This window comes from Choloepus didactylus, chromosome 2, assembly GCF_015220235.1.
Source record: "Choloepus didactylus isolate mChoDid1 chromosome 2, mChoDid1.pri, whole genome shotgun sequence".
NCBI classification, from domain to species: domain Eukaryota; kingdom Metazoa; phylum Chordata; class Mammalia; order Pilosa; family Megalonychidae; genus Choloepus; species Choloepus didactylus.
The window spans coordinates 108,021,917-108,045,252 of record NC_051308.1 but is presented as its reverse complement, the minus strand read 5'-3'; the positions used below and the strand labels follow the sequence as shown (position 1 = coordinate 108,045,252).

The 23,336-nt window shown below is 42.2% G+C and overlaps 1 protein-coding gene across 1 annotated transcript; it reads right to left on the bottom strand.

Moving 5' to 3' along the window:
* Positions 1 to 581: 581 nt before the first annotated feature.
* LOC119512724 (neuroblastoma breakpoint family member 1-like) lies at positions 582 to 23,336 on the bottom strand. The gene is made up of 15 exons (XM_037807555.1): positions 23,328 to 23,336; positions 22,750 to 22,854; positions 18,106 to 18,268; positions 17,794 to 18,006; positions 15,717 to 15,819; positions 14,831 to 15,045; positions 13,708 to 13,756; positions 12,730 to 12,896; positions 11,903 to 11,954; positions 5,644 to 5,810; positions 2,966 to 3,102; positions 2,814 to 2,916; positions 1,406 to 1,457; positions 897 to 1,069; positions 582 to 655 (listed from the first exon to the last, which is right to left on the bottom strand). The coding sequence occupies exons 1-15, from the start codon at positions 23,334 to 23,336 to the stop codon at positions 582 to 584; spliced, it is 1,782 nt and encodes a 593-aa protein (XP_037663483.1).

The window sequence follows — 23,336 nt, the reverse complement described above, 5'->3', positions numbered from 1 at the left end:
CTTCAGCTCTTTACATAGCAGTTACCACCTCACCAATTCTGGGACAATGTTCAATGCCATCCCCATTAAAAATGAGATGCCCCTCTGCTAACCGTTCTCCAGGGAGCTAGATCTTGTCTTCCATTAAAAAACAATGCAGCTTCAGATTGAGTGACTTTAGCAGCTTTCTCTCACTCCTCCCTCCAATTAAAGGTGCAGTGACTACCACCCCCACCCCCACCCTTCTCAAAAATGAGTGCAGAATGAGTTCTCCTACTCTGATGTTCCAAAAATGATTTGAAATTAAGGTCTAGGGTAATTTTAATATATCACTGTTTAATTTCATCAGGATGCTTTCAACACTGTTCCCCTGTGCTGATATTTCTCAAATTTAAGTATTGAAGAGAATCTGCATTCGTAAGAGAAAAGGGGAACATTTTATCAAACTTTTCATATACTGTACCATTTTTTTAATGATGGGGAAAGCCAGAGGAGCTTGTTGGACACTGGTCAGGAACTGCAATGGGTAAGATCACTGCATGAGAGTGGAGAAGACCACCTTAGAAAAGCAGATTTGACAGAATGTTGGTCTGATTCTGTGGTCATGAGGGCTGCAAGGTGGCCATGGCCACGGCAGTCTCCTCACTCTGGCCTCCCTTGGGATCAGTGGCCTGCACTTGACAAAGTTGGCCAGGATGAAAAAGTCAGAGTCTGGGGCTCAGAAGATAGCAAGGCAACCTGACACACTTGCTATCTGTGCATCAAACTCTATCCTAGAGTCTGATTCAAATCAAGATGGATCAGTAGCACCATCTATGAGACAACTCCTCTCAGTCTACAAAGAGGTTTGAGAAGAAAGTATCTGGAGATACCTCTGAGGCCCTTGAGGGTTTATTTTCTTTATAATGACTACTTACTGCTTATATTCGGAACACAGCAGAATCCATGCTCAGGAAATAAAAAGGAGGTGCTGCAGGGAGGATGTTGGGAATCAGTCAGGTCGTTGTGACTGGAAGGACTCAGATAACATTCATCAATTGAGTCCTGCAGGACTTCCTTCACTGTGTCCTTCTCCAGCTCCCTGATGAGCCTGGTAGGGTTGGTTGACAGATGATTAGCACAAGAGGGATTAGACACCAGAGTGTCCCAGGGTGGTTCTGATTGGAAACCTAAGGGGGAGGTCACAGAAGGCAAGGAGCCATCCCTCCAAAGAGAAGAAAAATCCTAATCAGAGTAGGACACAGTGGGGCTGCCATGGGGGCAGGAAAGTCAGAGCAGCCCTCACTCAGAGCCTGCGAACTAAGGCTAACAGTGCAGAAGACAGATATGCAGCTCACCCTGGTTTTAACTACACAGGAGAGGACATCTGGTTTCTGTGAATGCAAGAAAACACTGAGACTAGTTAGTCTTGGCCATGAATTTTTACCTGGGATCTGGAGATTCTCGTTCCTCTTCATTCTCCTCATCTTCATAATTTTCTGCAAACAAATTCAGAAAAGTCCAAAGAGATATTCATAGTTTCATTTCACCATTTAGAAATGCAACATCCTATGTGTGTTCATGGAAACATAAATTACCCTGTAGGCAGTCAGAATCCAGTTAAAGACTCTACTGAAATTCTCCTATTTTGTCTTCACAGGAGAGGCCCTCATGAATTGCTAGTCCATCGGGGAGGGGGTCCCTGATCTCCCCATCATGGCATCCTCTGTGTGAAACTTGGCAAATGTGAAAATTGTCTTCTCTTCATCAACTCGGGATAATTGTCCAGCTTCCCTCTGGACTTCCCCACCTTTGTACCCCACCCTGCCCCAAGGATGGTCCATAGAGCTCAGTGATTCTATCCCAAGACAGCCCTCATGTAGAACATACTCCTTTCTTTAAGGAGAGGTCTAGGGGCCCTGTCCTACTTCCCTCGATACGTCTGAGGACGTCACAGGGATCTGCAGGTTGGCACCTGCTCTTTAATCAGGGGAAGTTCTTCGTATGTAACAGATTCCCTTATAGACCATGACCAACCACAGGTTCTACTACGTGAAGTCTCTAAACCTGCTCCCACAGTGAGGGTTTCCTTGCATTTGTAAATATTGTCTCATTTGATTTCTACAGAAACCACGCAACACACTATTTGAGCCATTTTGCAGGTGAGGAAACACAAATTCTAGATGGAACAATCAATTGCCCACAGTTAATAAAGGCAGGGCACAGGCTAGAGGGAGGGAGACTTTGATATTAGCTGCAAGGCTCTGTACACTCTAACAAACTACCTGCTTTCACATCCTTCCTTCTGCCCATGGACACTGGAGAGATGCTGCCATCTGCCCTAAAGATCAAATTCCACCAGGGATGAAGGGGACACTTTTAATCCTGTGACCTCCACCCCAGTGTGTTTCTCATCTGCTCATGCCAGGCAGACCTGATCCTTTTGTGGCCCCAAATGTGAAGTCATCAAACCAATCCCGAAGAGTGTTTATTTTTTTGCTTTATTTTTGCATTCATTCATTAATATAACCTCTTCTTGCATGCAGAATAGCTGGCATAAACAGGCAACATATTGTTTGATCCATATGACAGATGAAGAGACACAAATCCAGGATAGAAAAAAAGTCACTCACAAACAGTAAACAGAGTGTTCAAGCTAGTGGCTGGGACCCTTTGATAGTTTCCACATGGCTCTATTCCCTCCAACAGGCTGCCTCCTGTCACATCCTTATTTCTGTCTGTGGACACTGAATGGATGCTGCCTTCTGCCCTAAAGTCTATGTTCCAACAAGGATGAAAGAGACACTGTTGATCTGTGACCTCCACCCCAGTGTGTTTCTCATCACTGCTCTCACCCGGGTAGTCCTGATAGTGCTGAGGCCCCCAAATGTCAACTGGAACACGGGACAGCAGGAAACAGTCACTTGTGGCAGGTGGAGGTGCGGATCTATTGAGAACCTGAGAACATGGAGTGGCTCAGTGGAAGCAGAGTTGGTGGCCAACTTACCTGTGCTGAAGTGGCTAAAAATGTTCTCTGCCAGTCTGCAGCCCTCAACCAGGAGCTCTGAAAGCACTGGGTCTGGAGGACCCTGACACAGGCCATGGTCATGGTGTTTTTACTTTCTGCTACTTGTTGAGGACAGACTGGGGTTTAGCACCCAGGAATTGACACCTTAAAGTTAGAGTCAATACTGCCAACAAACTTGGGCAGCTACATGTACTCCAGGGATATTGTTCATTGATGAATATTAGCAACAATGTTTCTGGAGAGATGAATGTTGCACCTGGGAAGAGGGCCTCTTGCTGGCACAGCCATCCCCATGGGCAGTGGTAGCTGAGGGATTTGGTTTTGGTGTATATACACTGCACACTAGAGGCTGCCTTGTGTCCTCCACCTACCAGGTGTCTGTGAAGCCTAGGACATACTTTCCAATATATGCAGGTGAGGCAGAAATAAGAAGAGTCTAAGGAAGAGTGCAGAGATGCCTGGCCATGTGCTGTCCATGCTGAAAATTTTTTCCTAGTCTCTTTAAAAATAAATTGGGTCGGCAGCACTCAAGTTCAGCGACAACATCTCTGAAACTCAAAAGAGATGGTGAGCAAGAAGAATAAGAAGCTTTTCAGGTGGACTAGTGGAAATTTTATTCTCTTTACAATGGAGTACTCACCAGCTTCATGGGGAGAGAGAAGCACATTTCATGGACATCAAAGAGGTATTCAGTGCTGCTGGGAGGCCTTTGGGGATCAGCCAGGTCATGGTGACTTGAGGGGGGTCAGATAGCATTCGTCCAATGAGGCCTGAATGTCTTCATCCAATTCCTGGGTCCCCTCCCATTTTGCTGCTAGGCCTGGTAGAGACAACATAAAACTTTAAACCAAGAAGGATTAGACAGCACAGATTCAGCTGGCCATGTGATAGGGGGCATATGAGAGAGATCACAGAAGGCAAAGTGTGCAGCCCTTCTAAATGGATGACGAGTGTCTTATGATGAGGGAAATTGTGGGGCATATGGACAGGAGAGAGAGAGCAGTAGGTTAGCAGTGCACCACAGACAGAAGGTCTGAGGAAGGGGGCTCAGCTCTCTCAGGATGGTACATTATCATGACACAGCCCATGGGGAGAAGAATAACAGTGACTTCAACTTTTGTGCATACATTTTGTTCAGTTTTATGTGCGGAGGCCCAAATAGTTCTTGCCTCAAATTATTCTGGATTCTACAATATCAGGGTCTCTTGGCCAATTTTCTTAATATTTTTCCAATATATGCAGGTTTTTCTCAGTTGCTTTCCTTTCTATTAAAATATCTGCCCAAATTTAAGGCAAAATATGCTGAAAGTAGACATACAACTTGTCCTGGTTTTAACCACACAGGAGAAAACAAGTGGTCCCTGTGAGAACAGAAAATCCCTGAGACACCTCAGGTCCAAATAACTCTCCAATGTCATAAAGAAAATGAAGAACATTGTTTTAGTAATGACATCACTGTTTGTGAAGAAAATGACATCAGTTCACTGAGCATTTTTCCTTGACACTTGCATGTGGATTGTGTGACTACTTTTGACTTCTGTGTTCTTTTGGGGACCACTGGCCATGTTTTTCCCTGCTAATTACCACCCCCTGCTAATTCACTGGTACCTGGGAGCCAGAAGTTCTTCAACTTCTTTACCCTCCTCATGCTCATGATTTTCTGCAAACAAATTTTTAATTGTCTAGTTATACATTAGTACTTCAGACTATACCTGTTACAAACAATGGCCTATCTGATCATGGAGACAGTATTATGTAGGATGAGTTCAAGATACAGTGAGAATTTTACTGAAATGCCCCATATTTTGTTTTCAAAAAATGAACTGAACTGTTTTCCAAATCCATTAGAGAAAATGTTTCAGATCTGGGTCATTATCATGGCACACTCAGCCTCAAACTGGGCAAATTTTAAAGAAGTTACATTGTCCATCAATCCTTTGAACTTTTCCAGGTATATCTTCCAGCCTGCCACAAAGCTAGGTGCCAAACACAGCAGCTCTAGGGCCCATCAGGGCTCCAACACAGACCCTCTCCTTTCTCTAAAGTATGGAAAAACTATCCCTGACCCACTATACATTGAGACCTACAAATCTGCTTCTGCTCTGATAACATGAGAAACTGTCTATGGAATGTGTTCCAGTATAAACCAGAATAGAGACAGACTGGGATGTAGAGGGTTGGGAACAATGGCATCAATGAAGTCAGAGTGTTGACCTCCTTGGACACCAACGTGCCTCAAGGGGACGCTGTTCAGGGATGAATATTCACAAGACTATTTCAGAAGAATCAAACTATCCACCTTAAAGAGGGGGCTCTTGCAGGACACGTGGGCATGTGTTGTCAGTGGTTCCCATGATTTTTCTTGATCCCTTTGTGTTCACCACTCTACCTGACCAGGTGTTTCCCACCCTTTACTAGCTAGTGAAGGCCTGGGTGACAGAAATGTGGCAGGAAGACAAGGAAGAGTGAAAAGATATGTGACATTGATATCTCTGCTTAAATTCAGGTCTAGGTTCATATTCTAACATAGATGGATCAACAGGGTCGACTGCAGGGACCACATGTCTCAGCCTAGACAAGAGGAGGTGAGCACAAAGAATGTTGGTTCTAACTGGGAGGCCAATAGCAGACCAGTCTTCTATAATAGGAGTACTCACTGGCCTCATCGAGAGGAGAATGAACTTCCCGTTCTTGATACATGAGGTCCATGCTACTTGGAGGCTCCTGGAAGTCAGACAGGTCATGGCAGTCCAAGGAAGTGAAAGAGCCTTCATTCAGTGTGTCCATCTGTGCATCTTTCATTTCTTCCTGTTTTTGGAGATCCCTAGTGAGTGTGGAAGAGTATGAAAGATAGATGATTAAACAAGTAGTGTGGCACACCACACTAGAGCATCCCAGCTAGTTCTCTTTGGAAAGCTTACGGAGAGTTCCTGAGGGTAAGGGGGCATCTCTTCAAGGAGAAACAGAACAACCCTTCTCTGAATAGTGCAAAGTATGGCTGCTGAGATAAAGGAGAGTGAGCGCTTCCTTTGTTCAGACTACTGGCTGCATAAAATGCTGGTGAATATGCATACAGAGGAATATTGTGTGGCTGTAGAAAAGAATGAAGTCCTGAGGCATGCAATGAGGTGAATGAGTCCTGACGACATTATTTCAGTGAAATAAGCCAGAAAAAAGGACAAATACATTATGGTCTCATTACTTAAATTAACTATATTGAACAAACTCTGAGAATTAAATTTGAGAGCATTGGTTATCAAGACAGAGAAAGTGGGCAGAGATTGGGCAGTCAATTAAGGAGTACAGAATACTCAATAAAGCTCATTGCACAAGTATGGAAAAAAATAGCACAAAAATTTGTGAAGATTAGGGCCTAGATTGTGAACTCTTACAGCAGTCCCATTTATTCCTCAGTTTTAAATGTTATTTCTCAATTCTGAGATGCTGTGTTTTCTGTGCATAACCTGGTAGTTCCCTGGCCCTTTGGGTATCTGTGTGATACCTGAGACACAGAGTTAGAATTCTGCAGTTCTGAAGATCAGTGTTATTGCATACAGCTACTGTTAAAGATGCTGAAAAAGAGGTCAGACTCCAATTAAAGACAACAATGATGCTGCTATGGTTGGGAGAAAGGAAAATCAGAATACAGGGTAAAGGATGATACTGTCTGTATTTTAAAATTTCAGCTTCTCTGTGAGACCAAAGTAAGAGTTCTTTATTTTGTCCAAAATTTAATTTTTCTGAAGCACACTATCAGATTTAGCATGTCTGATCAGTTTATTAAAAGAAACTAATTACATGGAAACTAGATTAGGGAATGTGACCTTGTTATTCAGTACAGGTTATTGAAATACACTGACAGTTACAAGAGGTTTTTGGGCAGAAAAGAAAAAGTATTTCCAGAGTCTCCTGAGGGACTGGAAGAAAAACCTGGAACTATTAAATTCCCTAATGGGGGATTTCCTAATATTCTCTACAGCATTAGGACTCCCAATTTAATAAGCCAAGAACATTGATGTTGCGGCTTGCCCTTATGAAGCTTATTTGTGAAATGAATTATCTAGCCTACTCATAATTATACTGAAGACTCACTGCCAGAGAATCCCTTTTGTTGCTCACACTGGTCTCTCTCTCTAAGCCAAACTCTGAAAATAAACTCTCTACCCTCCCCTGTAGGTGTAACATGACTCCCAGTGGTGTAAGTCTCCCTGACAACATGGCACATGACTCCCAGGGATGAGCCTGGCCCTGGCATCCTGGGGTTGACAATGCCTTCTTGACCAAAAGGGGGAAAATAAATGAAACAAAATAGAGTTTCAGTGGCTAAGAGATTTCAAATAGAGTTGAGAGTTCATTCTGGAGGTGACTCATACGCAAGCTTCTGCCAAGTGTTGCAAATTGCCACAGTATACCAAGGCCCAACCAACAGTATTCCTGAAAATCCTAAAGATGACCCTGGGCTCTGTCTAAGACTGTACAAACATTTTATCTATTAAGTTTATTTTTACAGAAACTTGAAACCTCCAGATGGCTCCTATGCCGGTTCAGCCCTGAAACCAAGAGGTACAGGTATCTCAAAGAATAGCAACCAGTTTCATCCCTCTACCTCATATTATTGACACCCCTCTCCAGCACAAAGAAGTTAGAATTGTCATTGCCTAGATATCCCTGAAGATTGAGAGGATGATCAAATGATATTGAAGAGTTGTCTCTGAGTAGTTAGGATTTAAGAAGTGATGATGACTACTGACTAATTATATAGATATTCCCTTTTAGTTTTTAGTGTATTGGAATAGCCAGAAGGAAGCATCTAAAATGGTTGAACTATAATCCATTGGCCTTGATTTTGATGAAGATTGTGGAACTCCATAGCTTTCATCTTGTGACTGTGTGAGTCTAAAAACCTTGTGCCTGACACCCCCTTCATCCAGTGTATGGGCAGATGAGAATTAAGACATGCACAAAAGAAAAGACAATAATAGGTTGGGAATACAGGGAAAAAATACCCCTATGTGAACTATGGAGAATAATTAATAGTACTACTGTAATAATCTTTCATCAATTTTAACAAATGTAACTACTCTTAAAAAATAGTAGAATTAAAAGAAAAGTGCTAGCATCGATTGTATCTGATATTCCTCACCAACGCAAGTGTTGGTTGTGGGGAAGTGGATGGGAATCCTGTATTTTATGCATGATTGTCCTGTAAACCCACTACTTCTCCACTAAAAATTTAGAAAAACAAGGCAGGAGAGAGAGAGCAACACCTGGAACCCAGTGCACTGACTACACTGAATGCTTTTGATAAACAGACTCAACTATCTATCCCTGTATGCCACTGTGATGACACACAGCATGCATGGAAAACCTTAAGAGTGACCTTAAAACTTGTGCATAAATTTTGCTAATTGTATATGTGATGGCCCAGTGAACATAGGCTCTTGAGGCCTTGCAGTCGCCCAGTGTCCTTGTGACATACTGGACTCTTTCTTTCAATATCGCAACACTAGCTATATATTTTTCCCTGGTTCTTACTTTTGTATTTCCTTCTGTTGGTAACAAGTTAAGGTGGAAATGCATCTATTATTGAAACAGGGGAAGGAGCTGATCCCTAGATCAGCTCCATCCCTAGAGTTCAGGAAATCTGTGAGACGTTTCATGTAGCATCAGACTGTTTCTGGGCTAGTACACTTAGAAAATTAATAGGAAGCATAAGTGCTGTCAACTTCCCTGCGAAGGCAATGTCCGCCTGGCCTAAGAGAGACGTCGTGATCTCTCCATGACTTCTCACCCTGTTGGATGTCTGGGTTAAATCTTCATTCGACAAGCAAGGGCAACTGGTTTTAGGTGACACCTATGATTAATAGCTATAGCTAACACACTTGGTATCAGGACAAATGCATCTTCAGTAATATAACTCTTCATTATAAAGGAGATTTGAGACAGTAGAAACTAAAATACTGCAATCAACTATGGAATCCTGTTTTTCCAAACTTGCCTTTCAGCACTTGGGAAACCTTCCCTCCTTAAAAAGGGAAGGGATAGCAGACGCCATAGGAAGCCTACCTATTTGTCACCTATTTATACTATAAAGAAATTAAGAAAAACTAGGATCACACACAATAAACTCACTAGAAAGAGAACAACCAATTAAAAAAATGGAATAATGCAGATCATCATGGTGACATAAGACAGTTCCTGAAATCTTCACCCCAGAGATTCAGTGAAAAAAAGAACACTTGTTCAGAACTCTGGAGGAAAATAAAGACTGGAGAAGGATCCCACAAACACTGAATCAAAGAAAGAGAAAAATATCAGGTAGGAAACTTCCGCCCAGGAGCAGACAGTCCTCTTCCCTTCCCCTCACTTGGGCCCATGCAGCTTGGGAAGTACACAGACAGAGAGGAAAAATGTTTGCTATTTGCAGATGACATGACGTTTATTTTAAAACCCCCAAAAAACTACTAGAGCTAATAAATGAGTTCAAGAAAATGGTGGGATACAACACCAACATGCAAAAATCAAGATTGTTTCTATTGTATATGCTAGTAATGAGCTACTTGAGGAGGAAATCAAGGAAAAAATTCCATTTACAATAGCAACTAAAAGAATCAGGTATCTAGGAATAAACTTAACCAAGGATGTAAAGGACCTGTACACAGAAAACTATACAACATTGCTAAAAGAAATCAAAGAAGACCTAAATAAATGGAAAGAGATTCTGTGTTCATGGATTGGAAGGTCAATTCTGCCCAAACTGATCTACAGATTCAATGCAATACCAATCAAAATTCCAACAGCCTACTTTGTGAAAATGCAAAAGCTAATTATCAAATTTATTTGGACGGGTAAGGGCCCTCAAATAGGCAAAAATACATTGAAAAAGAAGAACAAAGTGGGAAGACTCACTCTTTCTGACTTTAACCATATTATGAAGCCACAGTATGCAAAACAGCATGGTACTGGCATAGAGACAGACATACTGATCAACAGAATTGAATTGAGAGTCAGAAATAGACCCTCAAACTCTTTGGTCAGTTGTCTTTTGACAAGGCTCCCAATTGGGACAGAATAGTCTCTTCAATAAATGGTTGTGGGAGAACTGGATATCCATAACCAAAAGAATGAAAGAGGACCCTTATTTCACAACATATACTAATATTAGGATAGGTCTTCAAGATCTTCAAGTGATAGATGGTAGTTTGTTAGACATTACACACAAAGCACTACCAATGAAAGAAAATTGGTAAATGGGAACATCTCAAAATTGAGTACTTCTGTGTTGTAAAGAACTTTGTCAAAAGAGTGAAAAGGCAGCCAACTCAATGAAAGAGTGTATTTGGAAACCACATATCAGATAACGATTTGATATCCAGAATATATAAAGAAATCCTACAACTCAATAATAAAAAGACAAAGAACCCAATTATAAAATGGGCAAAAGAACATGAATAGAGACTGTTCCAAAGAGGAAATACAGATGGCTAAAAAGCACATGAAAGGATGTTCAACTTCCCTAGCTAGTAGGAAAATGCAAATCAAAACCACAATGGGGTATCATCTCATGCCTACTAGAATGGCCACAATCAAGCAAACAGGGAACTACAAATATTGGAGATGATCTGGAGAAATAAAAACACTTACTCACTGCTAGGTGAGAACATAAAACGGTACAACTGCTATGGAGGACGTTTTCGCGATTCTTCAGGAAGCTAAGTACAGACTTGCCTTATGACCAGGCAATCCTGCTTCTCAATATATACCCAGAAGATCTGAAAGCAGGGATGCAAACAGAGCTTTGCATATCAATGCGCATAGTGGCATTATTCACAATTGCCAAAAGATGGAAACAAGCCAGGTGTCCATCAATAGATGAATGGATAAACAAAATGTGGTATATACATATGATGGAATATTATTCAGCAGTAAGACGGAATGAAGTCCTGAATCACATGACAACATGAATGAACCTTGAGAACGTAATATTAAGTGAAATGAGTCAGACATATATGGACAAATATTGTATGATCTCACTAATATAATCTAAATATAATATGTAAACTCATAGTCATAAAATACAGAATATAGGCTATCAGGATATGGAATGAGGCTAAAAAATAGGGAGTGGTCACTTAATATGCACAGACTTTTTAACTAGGTCAAACTTAAATGTTTGGAAATTGATAGAGGTGATGGTAGTACAGAATTGTGAGAATAATTAACAGTATTGAATTGTGGGTGAATGTGGTAGAAAGGGGAAGTTTAGAGTCACCAGAAGGAAAGGTGAAGGTTAAAACATGTGATTGTATACCACACTGATTGTTTGGTAGACAATGAATGTGTTTAACTGTGCAAATATTTAAAAGTTGTTTCACGAACTAGAACAAACATATGACACTATTACAAGGAGTTAACAACAGAGGGGTATATGGGGAAAAATGTACCTGTTGCAAACTATGGCTTATCATTAACAGTAATACCTTAATATTGTTTCATCAACAGTAACAAATGTACCACACCAATACTATGGATCATAATATGGGGGCAGGGGATAAGGTCTATTGGATGGTTTAGGTTTTCTTTCTTATTTCTTTTCTTGAGAAATCAAAATGTTCTAAAATTGATCATGGTAATGTATGCACAACTATGTGATGATACTGTGAGCCAGTGATTGTATACTTTGTATGGTTTGTATGGTGTGTAAATATCTAAAAGAAGTTGCATTAAAATGCAAAAAAAAATAGGAAGCATTAACCAAAAAACAATCTGCTAAGAAAACTGACAAGGTTCCTGAAGCGGATATATCATGGTTGGCAGAAAGGATGAAATAGATATGATCATGTGCTTCAGTTTTCCCTGCACCTAAGGTCTCCAGATGACCCCAGAACATAAGCGGCCCCTGATTATCAGCCTCACCTGCCAGCCACTGACTCTTCTTCTTGTTCATCCTTGTGAGTGTTCTCATGTTCTGCAAATAAATGTGAACAGGGACAGTCACATTAGGCAATACCCTCTTCACACATTAAAAACTTAGGACTTATCTAAATACTAAACCCTTAAAATTAGAGAAAATATTTTTGTGCTACATAGACAACAGGATCCTTGGCCATTCATGGGGATGTGCATGTCAAGATCCATGTGCTCCTTCAGGGAGGGCTGCTCCACAGACCATGCATGTGCCGTGCATCCAGCACTGAGATGGCATTTTTGCAAGACAAACAAACTGAGCTTAGAGAGAGACTGGGACTCAGAGATGAGGAGCAATGGAATCAACATGTCCCAAAATTAGAGTCAAGAGGACTGACTTCCTCCACATGAATATGTGCTCAGGAGATGCTGTTCAGGGATGAATATTCACACGAATATTTCAGGAGAATCAAGACAACCTCTAAAAGCAGGAGCTCTTGCAGGCACCTGTGTACATGTGTTACAGTGCTGTCTGTGATTTTTCTTGACCCCCTCATCCTCCCCACTCTGCCAGGCCACTTTCTTCCACCCTCCACTAAACAGAGAAGGCCTGGGGGAGAGACATGTTTCAGGAGACCAGGAGGAGTGAGAAGACACCTGACAAGGATATCTGTGCTTAACATTGGTTCTAGAGCAGAATTCAATCAAAGATGGGTCAACAGGGCCACTGCAGAGATCAAATGCCTCAGCCAAGACAAGAGGTAGTGATTACAAAGAACATAGAGACTACCTGGGGGGAGAGTAAGAAATTTGTTCTCTACAGTAGTTGTACTCACTGGGCTCATCCAGAGAAGAGCAGACTTGCAGTTCATCACATGTGGGCGCCATGTTACTAGGAGGATCCATGGAGTCAGACAGGTCAGGGCCATGGAAGGTAGTCAAAGAGCCTTCCTCCAAGGTGTCTGTCTGTAATTCACTCAATTCCTCAGGTTTTTCCAGCACCCTAGTGAGTGTAGAAGGGTATGGAAGACAGATGATTAAACAAAGATTGATGGCACAGCACACTAGAGCATCCCAGCTAGTCCTCTTTGGAAGGGTAGTGGAGACTTGCTGAAGGCAAGGGGACATCTCCTCACAGGGGAAGGGGACAATCCTCTTATGACTAGGGCAGAGTGTGGCTGCCAAGGGGGCAGTAGAGAGAGAGCAGGAGGTGACCAGGGCACCGGTTACAGAATGTCAGCTGAAGGGGGCTCAGCTCTCTCTACGGTACATAGTCATGACACACAAGCCACAGGGAGAAGTACAGCAACTTTGGTGCATACATTTTGATCAGTTTTATGTGCGGAGGCCCAAAGAATTCTTGCCACTAAGGCATTGCAAATTCCAAAATGCAAGTGCCTCTTTGCCAGTTTCTCTCAATATTTTCACATATATGATATTCTTCCTCTAGTTACATTCATTTCTATTAAAATATATGTGGAAATCTCAGGCAAATGGTGCTGAAAGCAGATACATCTCACCCCAGTTTTAACTACACAGGAGAGAACAGGTGGCCTCTGTGAGAACAGAATATCCCTGAGACATGTTGGTTCACCTCAGGACCGAATGACTCTCCTAGTCTTTTATAAAGAAAATAGATGATCTTGTTTCAGAGAATGATGACATTCTTGGTAAAGAGAAGAAATCAGTTCAATCAGCACTTGGTCTTCACCCCTGCATGTGGAATCTGGGATTACTTTTGACTGCTTTGTTCTTTGGGGAGCACTGTCCATGTTTTCCCTGCTCATTACTAAGCCCTGATCATTCACTGTTACCTGGAAGCTGGTAGTTCTTCCACTTCACCCTCCTCATCCTCATGATTTTCTGCAAAGAAATTAAAAAATGTCCAGGTATACATTAAGTAGTTCAAGCTGCACCTGTATAAACAAGCGGGCTTTCTGCTCATGGAGACAGAATTATTCATGATGAGTTCAAGACACAATGAGAATTTTACTGAAAGGTCCCATATTTCAGTTTTTTAAGAAAATGAAGTGAATTGTTTTTCTCCTCCATCAGGGAAATGGTTTCAGATCGGGATCATTATCATGGCATGCTCTGCCTTAATTGGGCAAAATGTTAAAGAAGTTATCTGTCCATAAACTCTTTTAACTGTTCCAGCTTTATCTTCCACCCTGCCAGAAAGCTGATTGCCAAACACAGCAGCTTCATGGCCCCTCAGGGCTTCAACACAGACCCACTCCTTTCTCTAAAGTGTGGAAAATCATCCTGACCCACTTGCCTCTATACAGTGAGGCCTCCATGGAGACCTACAAACCTGCTCCTGCTCTGTGAACATGAGAAATCCTCTATGGAAAGTGTTCCAATATAAACCAGCATTCCTATGGCCAGGTGCAACTACATCAAGAACTGAAACTAACCCCAAACAGAAGGACTTCGCTTTTTTGAAGTGAATTCATGAATATTACACTTTGGTGATACCATAATGGTGCAACACACTTTTTGACCCAGATTACAGTTGAGGAAACCCAAATGCATAAGGATAAATCAACCCTTGGTGCACAGTTAGAAAGGGCTGGGCTCAGGCTACAGATGGAGAAACTTTGATATTTGCTTCAGGGCTCTTTCCAGTCTCACAAGCTATCTCCTCTCACATCCTTACTCTGGTCCATAAAACTCAATGGATGCTTCCTACTCCACAAAAGGCCATATTCTATCAGGGATGAAGGAGATATTTGAAACACTACAAACTCCAAACCCAGTGGGTTCCTTGTCTGTGCTCCCACCCAGGGAGTCCTGATCCAGTTTTAACCTCAAATGTCCACTGCCAAGGAAGACAGCAGGTACAAGTGCCATGTGTGGAGGTGGGGAGGTGTGGTGCCGCTTGTGACCTTGGGAATTAGAGCAGTTCTGTGTCATCAGGGCCTGTGGCCAACTTACCTGAGCAGAGCTTTTGGTAAAGGCGCTCAGCCAGCTTGAGTCCTTGAAGCATTTTCTCTTGAAAACATGGCCACTGGGAGTTGTCAGGCTCATTCTGGGCAAGTAGGTCTCTGAAAAGCTGTTTCAGGAGTTGAGACAACTCTCGCCCTCCTTGTAGTTTCTCCTGAATCTGGATCAGCTCCTGTGGTTGATGGTCAATTGGGGAAATGGATTTCCTAAGATTGGATACAAGAGAAAATGTAAGAATTCAAAGAGGCAAAGGATAGTTTATAAGGATTTCACAGAGGTATCTTTGAGCATATTCCTAAGAAGCTGTTTCCCCAAATTTTGCGTCATATTTGGTGACCTGCCTGTTGCAAAGAGAATGAAGAAGCTTGGTAAGATCATCACCTTATCTGAGACACCTCCTGAAAGATTCCTGGATATACCGCCCTGCTTTACTCCTTGAAAATAAAGCCAGTTCAGTCCCATCTCTGCTTCCTGAAGATGTCCCTTCAGGCCCTCCCCTCTGCACATGTGCAGTTCCTTGCCTTACATGGAGTGCACTACACAGAGAGTGGACACAGAGCCAGATAGAGGTGTGAGAGTGGTACAGCTAGTGTGTATTGAAAAGGTGAAATGAGAAAAGAATGAAAGTGTCAAGAAAAAGCATTGTTTTGAATGAAAGGAAGACAGCTATGGTCAGTCAGAAGTAGATAAAGAGTAAAGGAGTCTCTGGGTAACAAAATTTACCATTTGACTGTTCTTTAATTGTTTCATAAATACTTGTCTGACCTGTACTTGGCTTGGAAATTAATGCCCTTCCCCTATTTCTCCCAGCAAGCTGCCCCATGGCAGAGGTTTCCCCACCTTCCCAGCAGCCAGCACTGCATGGAGCCCTCTTTACCCGAGCCTTGCAGCTGCTCCGGGCTGCTCTGCCAGCTCCTCCTCCTCAAACTGCAGCTTCTCCCCGAGCACAGACTCCAGGATGTCTTTGTACTCTCTGGATTCTGCGGATAGAAAGACACGCCTGCCTCAGTGGAAAGCTGGACATGCTGCTGTGGTCACTGCCTTCAAGGGAGGAGGCAGGGTCCAATCCAAGGTCTAAAATAACCCAGCACAAGGCTCTATGCCAGGATATCCACAAGGTCATTCCCCAATCTCTCGACAACATGGCTAGTTCATAGACAGGTAAAGTAACTTGAAAAAGATGACCCAAACTGCAATGAATTTAACCAAATTCACATTTGCTCAGGTCTTGCAACAAATCCTGGGACCGTTTAGCAAGCCTTGCAGCCCCTTAGGTAAGGAAACAAGCAGAGGCCTAAAGTACTGGTGTGTTGCACAATGGGAAGGCCCCAGAGTGTCGGGCTGATGGTTCCCTTCTGCTGGGAGTTTCAAGAATTTCAAACATGACACAGACAATATAGATTGTCTAGAAACAATTGTGCAAAATATAAGGCTTAACACCACAAGTGTCTGAAACAAATGGGATAAAATACTACTAAGTTTGAATTTAATTAAAAATAGTAGAAAGAAAGAAGCAATAAAGTGTTATTAATTTTAAAATGTTATTACTGTTACTGTGCCCTGCCCTCCTGTGGGAGCTTTATAATTATTAATTTCCCTATTCATTAAAACAACTCATCAAGGTAGGTACTACTATAGGATCAGTTAACAGGTGGCCAATTCAGGGGCACAGAAGACAAGCAACTTGGACTTGAACCCAGGAACTCTGACCCCAGGCTCCGTGCTCTTGTCCACTGCCCTGTTATCTTCACACACAGTTTGTGGGAGATCTGCTGCTTCTTCAACTTCATTTCTCCCCATTTATATTATGACTATAAGAAAAAATGTTAATAAAACTTAGCTTTTCAATTCCCCAAAGCTTTCTACTTTAATTCCCTTTTAGGAGGCCTTAATTTTTACTTTCTTAATGTCAGTCATTTTCAATAAAACAAATCCCCCCCCATGGGTTTACTCAAAAGCAATTGTAGGAAAATGAAGCCAATTCAGGTTCACAGTTGACTCTGATTCCTTCTATTCATTCTGTTGTGCACATGCCCCTGTTCCCATGATCCCCTCAGGCCGGTGGTTTTCCGAAAGTGGATGACTATGGGGAAGGCAGTGGCTGCCCCACGTGCTGACAGCCTAGGTCTGCCTGGGTTTGCCTGGGTCTAGGGGTCTCCTCCACTCAGCCTCATTCTCATATTGACCACATGTTGCATAGCTCAGATCCCGACATCCCACCTAGAGCTGCTGGCCAGTCTGAGGCGTAGAGTCTCACCAGCTCAAGGAGAGGCAGAGAGGGGTAATGAATGCTCTGATTCCCCCAGATTCACACACAAGCTCACCTCAGAATGCTAAATGGCTTCCTGGGATTCAAGTGGAAGGGGAGAACCCCTGGGAGCAGGACTTCCCTCTCCCCAGGCTGAGTCTCTGCACCCAACTAGGTTCAGTGAGGTCCAGTGAGGAGCAGACTCAACTTTCAGCTCCTTCAAGGCAGGCAGAGTGTAATGTCACGACGTTTCCCCAGGAAACTAGAACAGGGCTTTGCCAATTGGGCCTCAGTAGTAAGGGTCAGTTGATAGAAGTCCATTTGTCCCAATACATTTAGATCAATAAGTGATGTTATATGTTTTCAGTTCCTGATCCAATATACAGAGGATCCTAGAGAAGTAGTGTAGCCCATTCCTTAGTGAAACAAACATTTTGTGCCTTCATGAAACTGAAAATTGGAATTGTTCTACTTCCACTCTCACTGTTAACTTTGAAAAACTGTTTTACTTCCCTGTGCCTCTGATTTTCCATCCTCTGCAAATTGAAAGTAAAATGTCTATTATTACATCCCCAAGATTGAAGAATGGATGAAATGAATTTTGAAGTATGGGAGAGAAGGATAAATTCAGAAGGGTATTTAGTTTTTCAGAGGGAAAACAGAAAATCGGCCATCACTTTGGTGTCTGGGACCCTGTAGGACTTACTATATTTCTGTAGCTGATTGGCCAGGGAGTACGAAGTGGCTTGAGATATAAGGAATTTCTCAGACAGGTCTCTGAAATCCTGTTTGCACTTTGCCAGCTGGGAGCGCAATTCCTTGTTGATTTCCTGGATATTCGTGCCTGTCCTGGGAGCACAGGACGTGCTGCGTGAGACTGCCATGCTGAAGCAGGTGGCAGAAGAGGTGGACGCAGAGACTGGGGGGAAGAAACCAAGTATATGACAGATTAAAAATAAGTGAAATCAAATGTATTGAAGCAGGAATGGAGAAGAGGGTACTGTAATTATTAACTTACTGTTATGAAAACCTTGATTAATAGCCCACAACTCTTGAGATTCCTTAACCAGAAAAACAGGGTTCAAGATGCCAGAGCTCAGAGCCTGCGGCAGTGCCTGGGGCTCAGTCTCCAACGACAGTGCTGGAGGGAGGGCCGAGCCTGCCAGGTAACTGCCTGGAGTCTCAATAACAGAATTAGAAGGTGGGGGTGTCGTGGAATCTTGGGGCCTCCGCCTTCCATTTGCCTAGGCCAAGCTGATGCACAGCCCAACTGGTCTCCTCTGAAAGTCACCACCAGTGGGGTCCATCCCCTCAGCAGCCACTCTCAGTATTTGTGTGTCCTTGTGCTGACACCACCCCCTATCTCTTAAAGAAAACTAAGCCAATTTCTCATTCTTCATTCTTGTATAAGCGTAACAATACCAAGGCTGTAATCCTCTCCCCAGATCATTAGTTTCTTCAGGTCTGCCCTGAAGTCATACCCACCTCTTTTTAAATTAAACAGATCTTAAGGCTTTACTTGTGGGGGAGGATGTAAAATTTTAGACTACCTTATTGTGTTTCTCTGGGTCTTCTCCCATATATTCCATATTCACTATAAAGTACAGAAAAAATAGCAGACTATATATTAAGCAAATGAATACATAATTCTAAAAAATGATTTCTTCCTATCTCCTGTTTTTGTTCATCCCAATATCATGTTTGTTTCTTTTCCCTCAATGGGAAACCAAGTTTCCTCTTCATTAAATTCAATTAAAGATTCACAGTCTACCAGCTACCCCTAAAATCCTTCTGTATGCCTGGGATACTTGATTTTCTAAAGTCACTAAACATTACATTTCACATTTTCATTTCCAGATTTAATTCAAGCCCCACAAGAGCCATTTCCATGCTGTTAAACTGATTAAGATACTCTATGTTTATCTCCTTGAATATATGGAATGACTTGTAAACCTGATGCTATTTTTCATGTTTTCACTTGATATACCCATATATTGAACAGAACAGAGCTCAAGAGCTGGTTTAAGGAATATTTCTTTTTAGGATAATTGAGTTATCCTAAAACTAGTGATGTATATTTGCCCCCCTCTACAGAACATGGGTGGTGGTTGATTCATAGTGTAAACACACTATGGTGTTCAGTGGTGTTGAGGCTCAGGTTAAGAAGCAAAGTTGGCAGGCAGAGGATAGCAATCCCTGAATCCCCTCACTTTCTGGGCATCCATTTCCACCTATGTTTGTGAGCCTGATCCGTGGATGACTCCTCTGTAGCATCCTCCTCTTCAGTATAGCTGCAGGTTTTGCCTGAGTTGAAGGTGACATGTGTGTGACCATAGGTCCCAAACATTCATGAAAAAGGAAAGGAAGGAGGATTCCATCAACCACTCTCCTAGATGAAAAGAAATTCTGTTTTCAATTTTCCACAATTTGATCTACAGATTGAATGCAATTCCACTCAAAATCTCACAGAACCTCTTGGTAGAAAGTCAAAGCTGATTCTGAAAATACAAAATTGCATTGGTGTCATCCTGTTCTGTAAGACAAATGGAAGGGAGATCCTGTATTCGTTACCTCATATATAAGGCCATCTTTTTGGTCAAGTGGAAATGTGCTGTTTACAAAACTCATTAGGCTCGGCTAAATGCAATAACTTTTCTCTCACTATCCTAAACTTGACCCCACCCATGCATGGCATTCCCTGAAACTTCACTTTTTCAGTCAACCTAGAATCTGTTTCAGATTCATTGCATAACGATGCACATCAGAAGAACTTTTCTCATCACTTCCTGTGTTTCTGCTATTGATTTTGGTGCTATCAAAATAAAATCTGTATAAGAAACAAAGGGAAGGACACCAAAACAAGCATTTGTCACACTCAATGAAAGCAATCAGCAGACAGGATTCCCTCTGCATGAGATTCTCCTGATGCCTTTGACCTGAAGCTGTCGGAGACAGAAAGCCCAGCGCTGTCAGACAGCACCCCTTCTTAGTGTCCTCCATTCCACTAGGATGAGCCTGTGGGCGTCTACTTGATGTTCTCACCCACAGACACCTTAGGTGAGTTGGGAAAAGGCTTCTTTAAGTTCTTTCCAGTAAAGCATTGAAACTGCACCTCTGTATGCCCCAGTGTACTTAGCACAATGGTTTACACACAAGAATTCAGTAAAAGCTTTCACTGATTTCAAATAATTTAGAATTCAACATATCTAAATCAGCAGAGATGTTATATTTTATAAAATTTTATATGGGTGTGAATTACTTACACAATGCTGTGCACAAGTAGCACCATCCATTACAAACATTTTTACATCCCTCCAGACAAACTCCAGTGATTAATATTATTTAACACCACTGAAATATGTATCTGAAATTGGAAAGAGCAGAACATTTTAGGTTGTATATATGTTACTGGAAAACATTTTTTAAATGTCCCTAGAACTGCACAACATAAAGAGTGAACCCTAAGGTAAACTATGGACTATCATAAATAGTAGAATTATAACAATATTGTTTAATCAAATGTAACAAAATACCAGTGTAATGGGGAATGTTAATAATAGGGAAAACTGTGTGTGTGAGTGGGTGTATAAGGGAACTCTGTACTTTGTGCATTACTTTTCTGTAAACACACAACTGCTCTATTAAAAAAAATGGTTAGGGAACACAGAGGAGCAAAACAAGTGGTTTATTTATTCTTTTTCTAAGAGGACAGAGTCACTGTGTATAACAACCAAATGGGAATCAGAAGACTAGGAGTATAGAACAGTGCCTAAGTTATCACTGCAAACCTGAAAGGTGCTTTAATCCTTCCTGCCTTAGTTATCGATCTGCAACTTGAAGATAAAATAGTTCTACAATTTAAAGACATGGCCAGTATTTAAATTGTTTTTACATGGGAGAAAACTGTGAATTCTGAAAGGCATTTAGCAAATCAGACATCATGCAGAACATGACCATTTTGGCAAAGATGAACTCAGAAGCCTCACTAAACTTGCCTCTTTATTTCTCCAGCTGGCCTGGACATGGTGATTAGCTACAGATATCAGCGGTTCCTTGTGGAGATTTTGTAGTCAGCACTGCCAAACTGAGCCACCATGGAGCCAAGTAGTGTCCTATATCCAGAAAGGCTGAAATCTGGCTGAAGTTCAGAGTTGCTGGGATGGGATAGGTCATCCAGCTGTTGGGAATAACCAGCAGGAGGATCAGGACAACCACTGAGGTGGCCCCAGGCAGCACTGACCACTTTCTCCTATCAACCCTCTCTCATTACACTTCACAAGCTTTACTATTTACCAGACTGACAGACCCGTGGGATGGTTGAATTAATGGGTAAATTGGCTAGATTATGTCGCCCAATGTTTGGTCAAGTGGGTACTGGCCTGATGGTTTCTGGAGGGTATTTTCCAGATTTTAATCTCTAGTTGGATGTCTGCATCTCTGAGTGATTACATCTACAGTCAACAAAGGAGCCTGCCTTCAGCAATCAGAAAAGTCTTATCCAATTCATTAAAGGCCTTAAAAGGAAAACTGATAATTTCAGCAGCTAGAAAACAAGAATTTCTCTGTCTACTTCAACCAGTTGGCTTCTCCTGGGGAATTCATCAAACCTGCACTGGCGTGTCCACTTGTGGCCAACCCTATAGAATTGGAACTTGCTAGTCCCCACTGTTGCATGACTCAATTCCGAGAATAGATCTTTGCTGAGCCCTGACTGATATAGTCCATGAATTCAAATAATAGTATGTACATCTCTGTATACATGGGTCCTCACACAGAGCCAAGCATTGAGGAGGCTCATAGTATTGCTTCTTCGCTGACTGAAAAGGGAAGTGACTACACACCTTAAATTATCTCTCTACATTTGGTTCCCAAGCATCCTCTCAGGGATGCTATACAATCACCAAAGGGTAGCAAATCCCCAACCTAGAGAGGCCACTGCCCTTTACCATGCAGTCTCTGTGACCAGTCTCCAGGGTGAGCTCTGGTGAAAACAGGACTGTTTTGAGGATTCCAGTCAACACACCTCTCAGTAGGAAGAGATGTCTTTGGCCTTCAGCCCCTCCTCTGGACTGCCACAATAGCAGATACAGGGGGAGAGACCATGATTTCTAGAAACTGTTTCTGTTCTTCCTCTCACTGCTTTGGGATCCTCAAGGAACTCTTAATGGCATATGCCTCCAAGGGGAAGGAAAACTAAGCACTCAGAAAACATTGAAGGGGCCTTGGGTATAAAGCCTATCTCAAGTGTAAGTGCAAGAGAATAGTATTACTATCACTGCTTCAGATGCAAGGATCCCCTTACAGCAGCCTCTGCAGAACTCAGGGAAAAACATTTTAAGGCAAGAATGGACATCTCCAAACTTTCTGCAAACAGTGACTACTCCAGCTCTAATATTTGCATCCATCTCCTCTTGAAATTGATGCTTCACAACAGTATAAACCAGCTCTCAGTCCATCCTCTGCATTTCCTTGAGCAGGTAAGCAATCTCTCAGCTGAGAAAAGGATGCCCCCAGTGCTCATGGGACCATGTTCTCTGGCAGGTAGACTGAGGTCATGGGCAGTCTTCAGTGTCCCCTTAAGTTTGAGATCTCCATCTGGAAACTGTCCTTATTCTCATCACCTTTGTTCACCATATGCTCATGTCCTTTGGGCCACAATTACCTCTTCCAGCTTTGAATTATTCTCATCCTCCACACAAGCTGACTTTCTTTCTTCCATCTCTTTCTGCAACTCTGTGGCATCGGGTCTTAAACTCAGCTCAAGTTCCTGTAAGAAATACACAAAATTGAGACAAATTCAGTCTCAGCTATAGTTCCCAGGACATTGTTAACACACATCTCAAAACCTCATGGACTCAGAGAAAAACTGAGCAAGAGTGACCCCTGAGAATGTGAATAGGAACTTGAACTTACTGATGAGGAAACTGAGGCCCAGAAAGAATGAGAAATTTTTTTTTGAGTCCTCATATTCCTGGATGGCAGCAAAGCCCCACCCAAAGCCTTGACCTTCTGCTTCCCTGTCCACAACGCACTAACACATGCTCCAAGACCACACATCTGAATATATGACACCTTGGAACAACTATGGCTATTTCCACAATTAGAACAAAAACATCAGAAGGCCCTTTCCTGGGACCAATCTTGTGTAACAGTTCTGTATTCCTAATATACTCAGTCAGTGTTCAATCACTGGCTGAGAGAATGGAATCAAGGAGCACATAAGTATTCAATAATACTCACCACAACCAT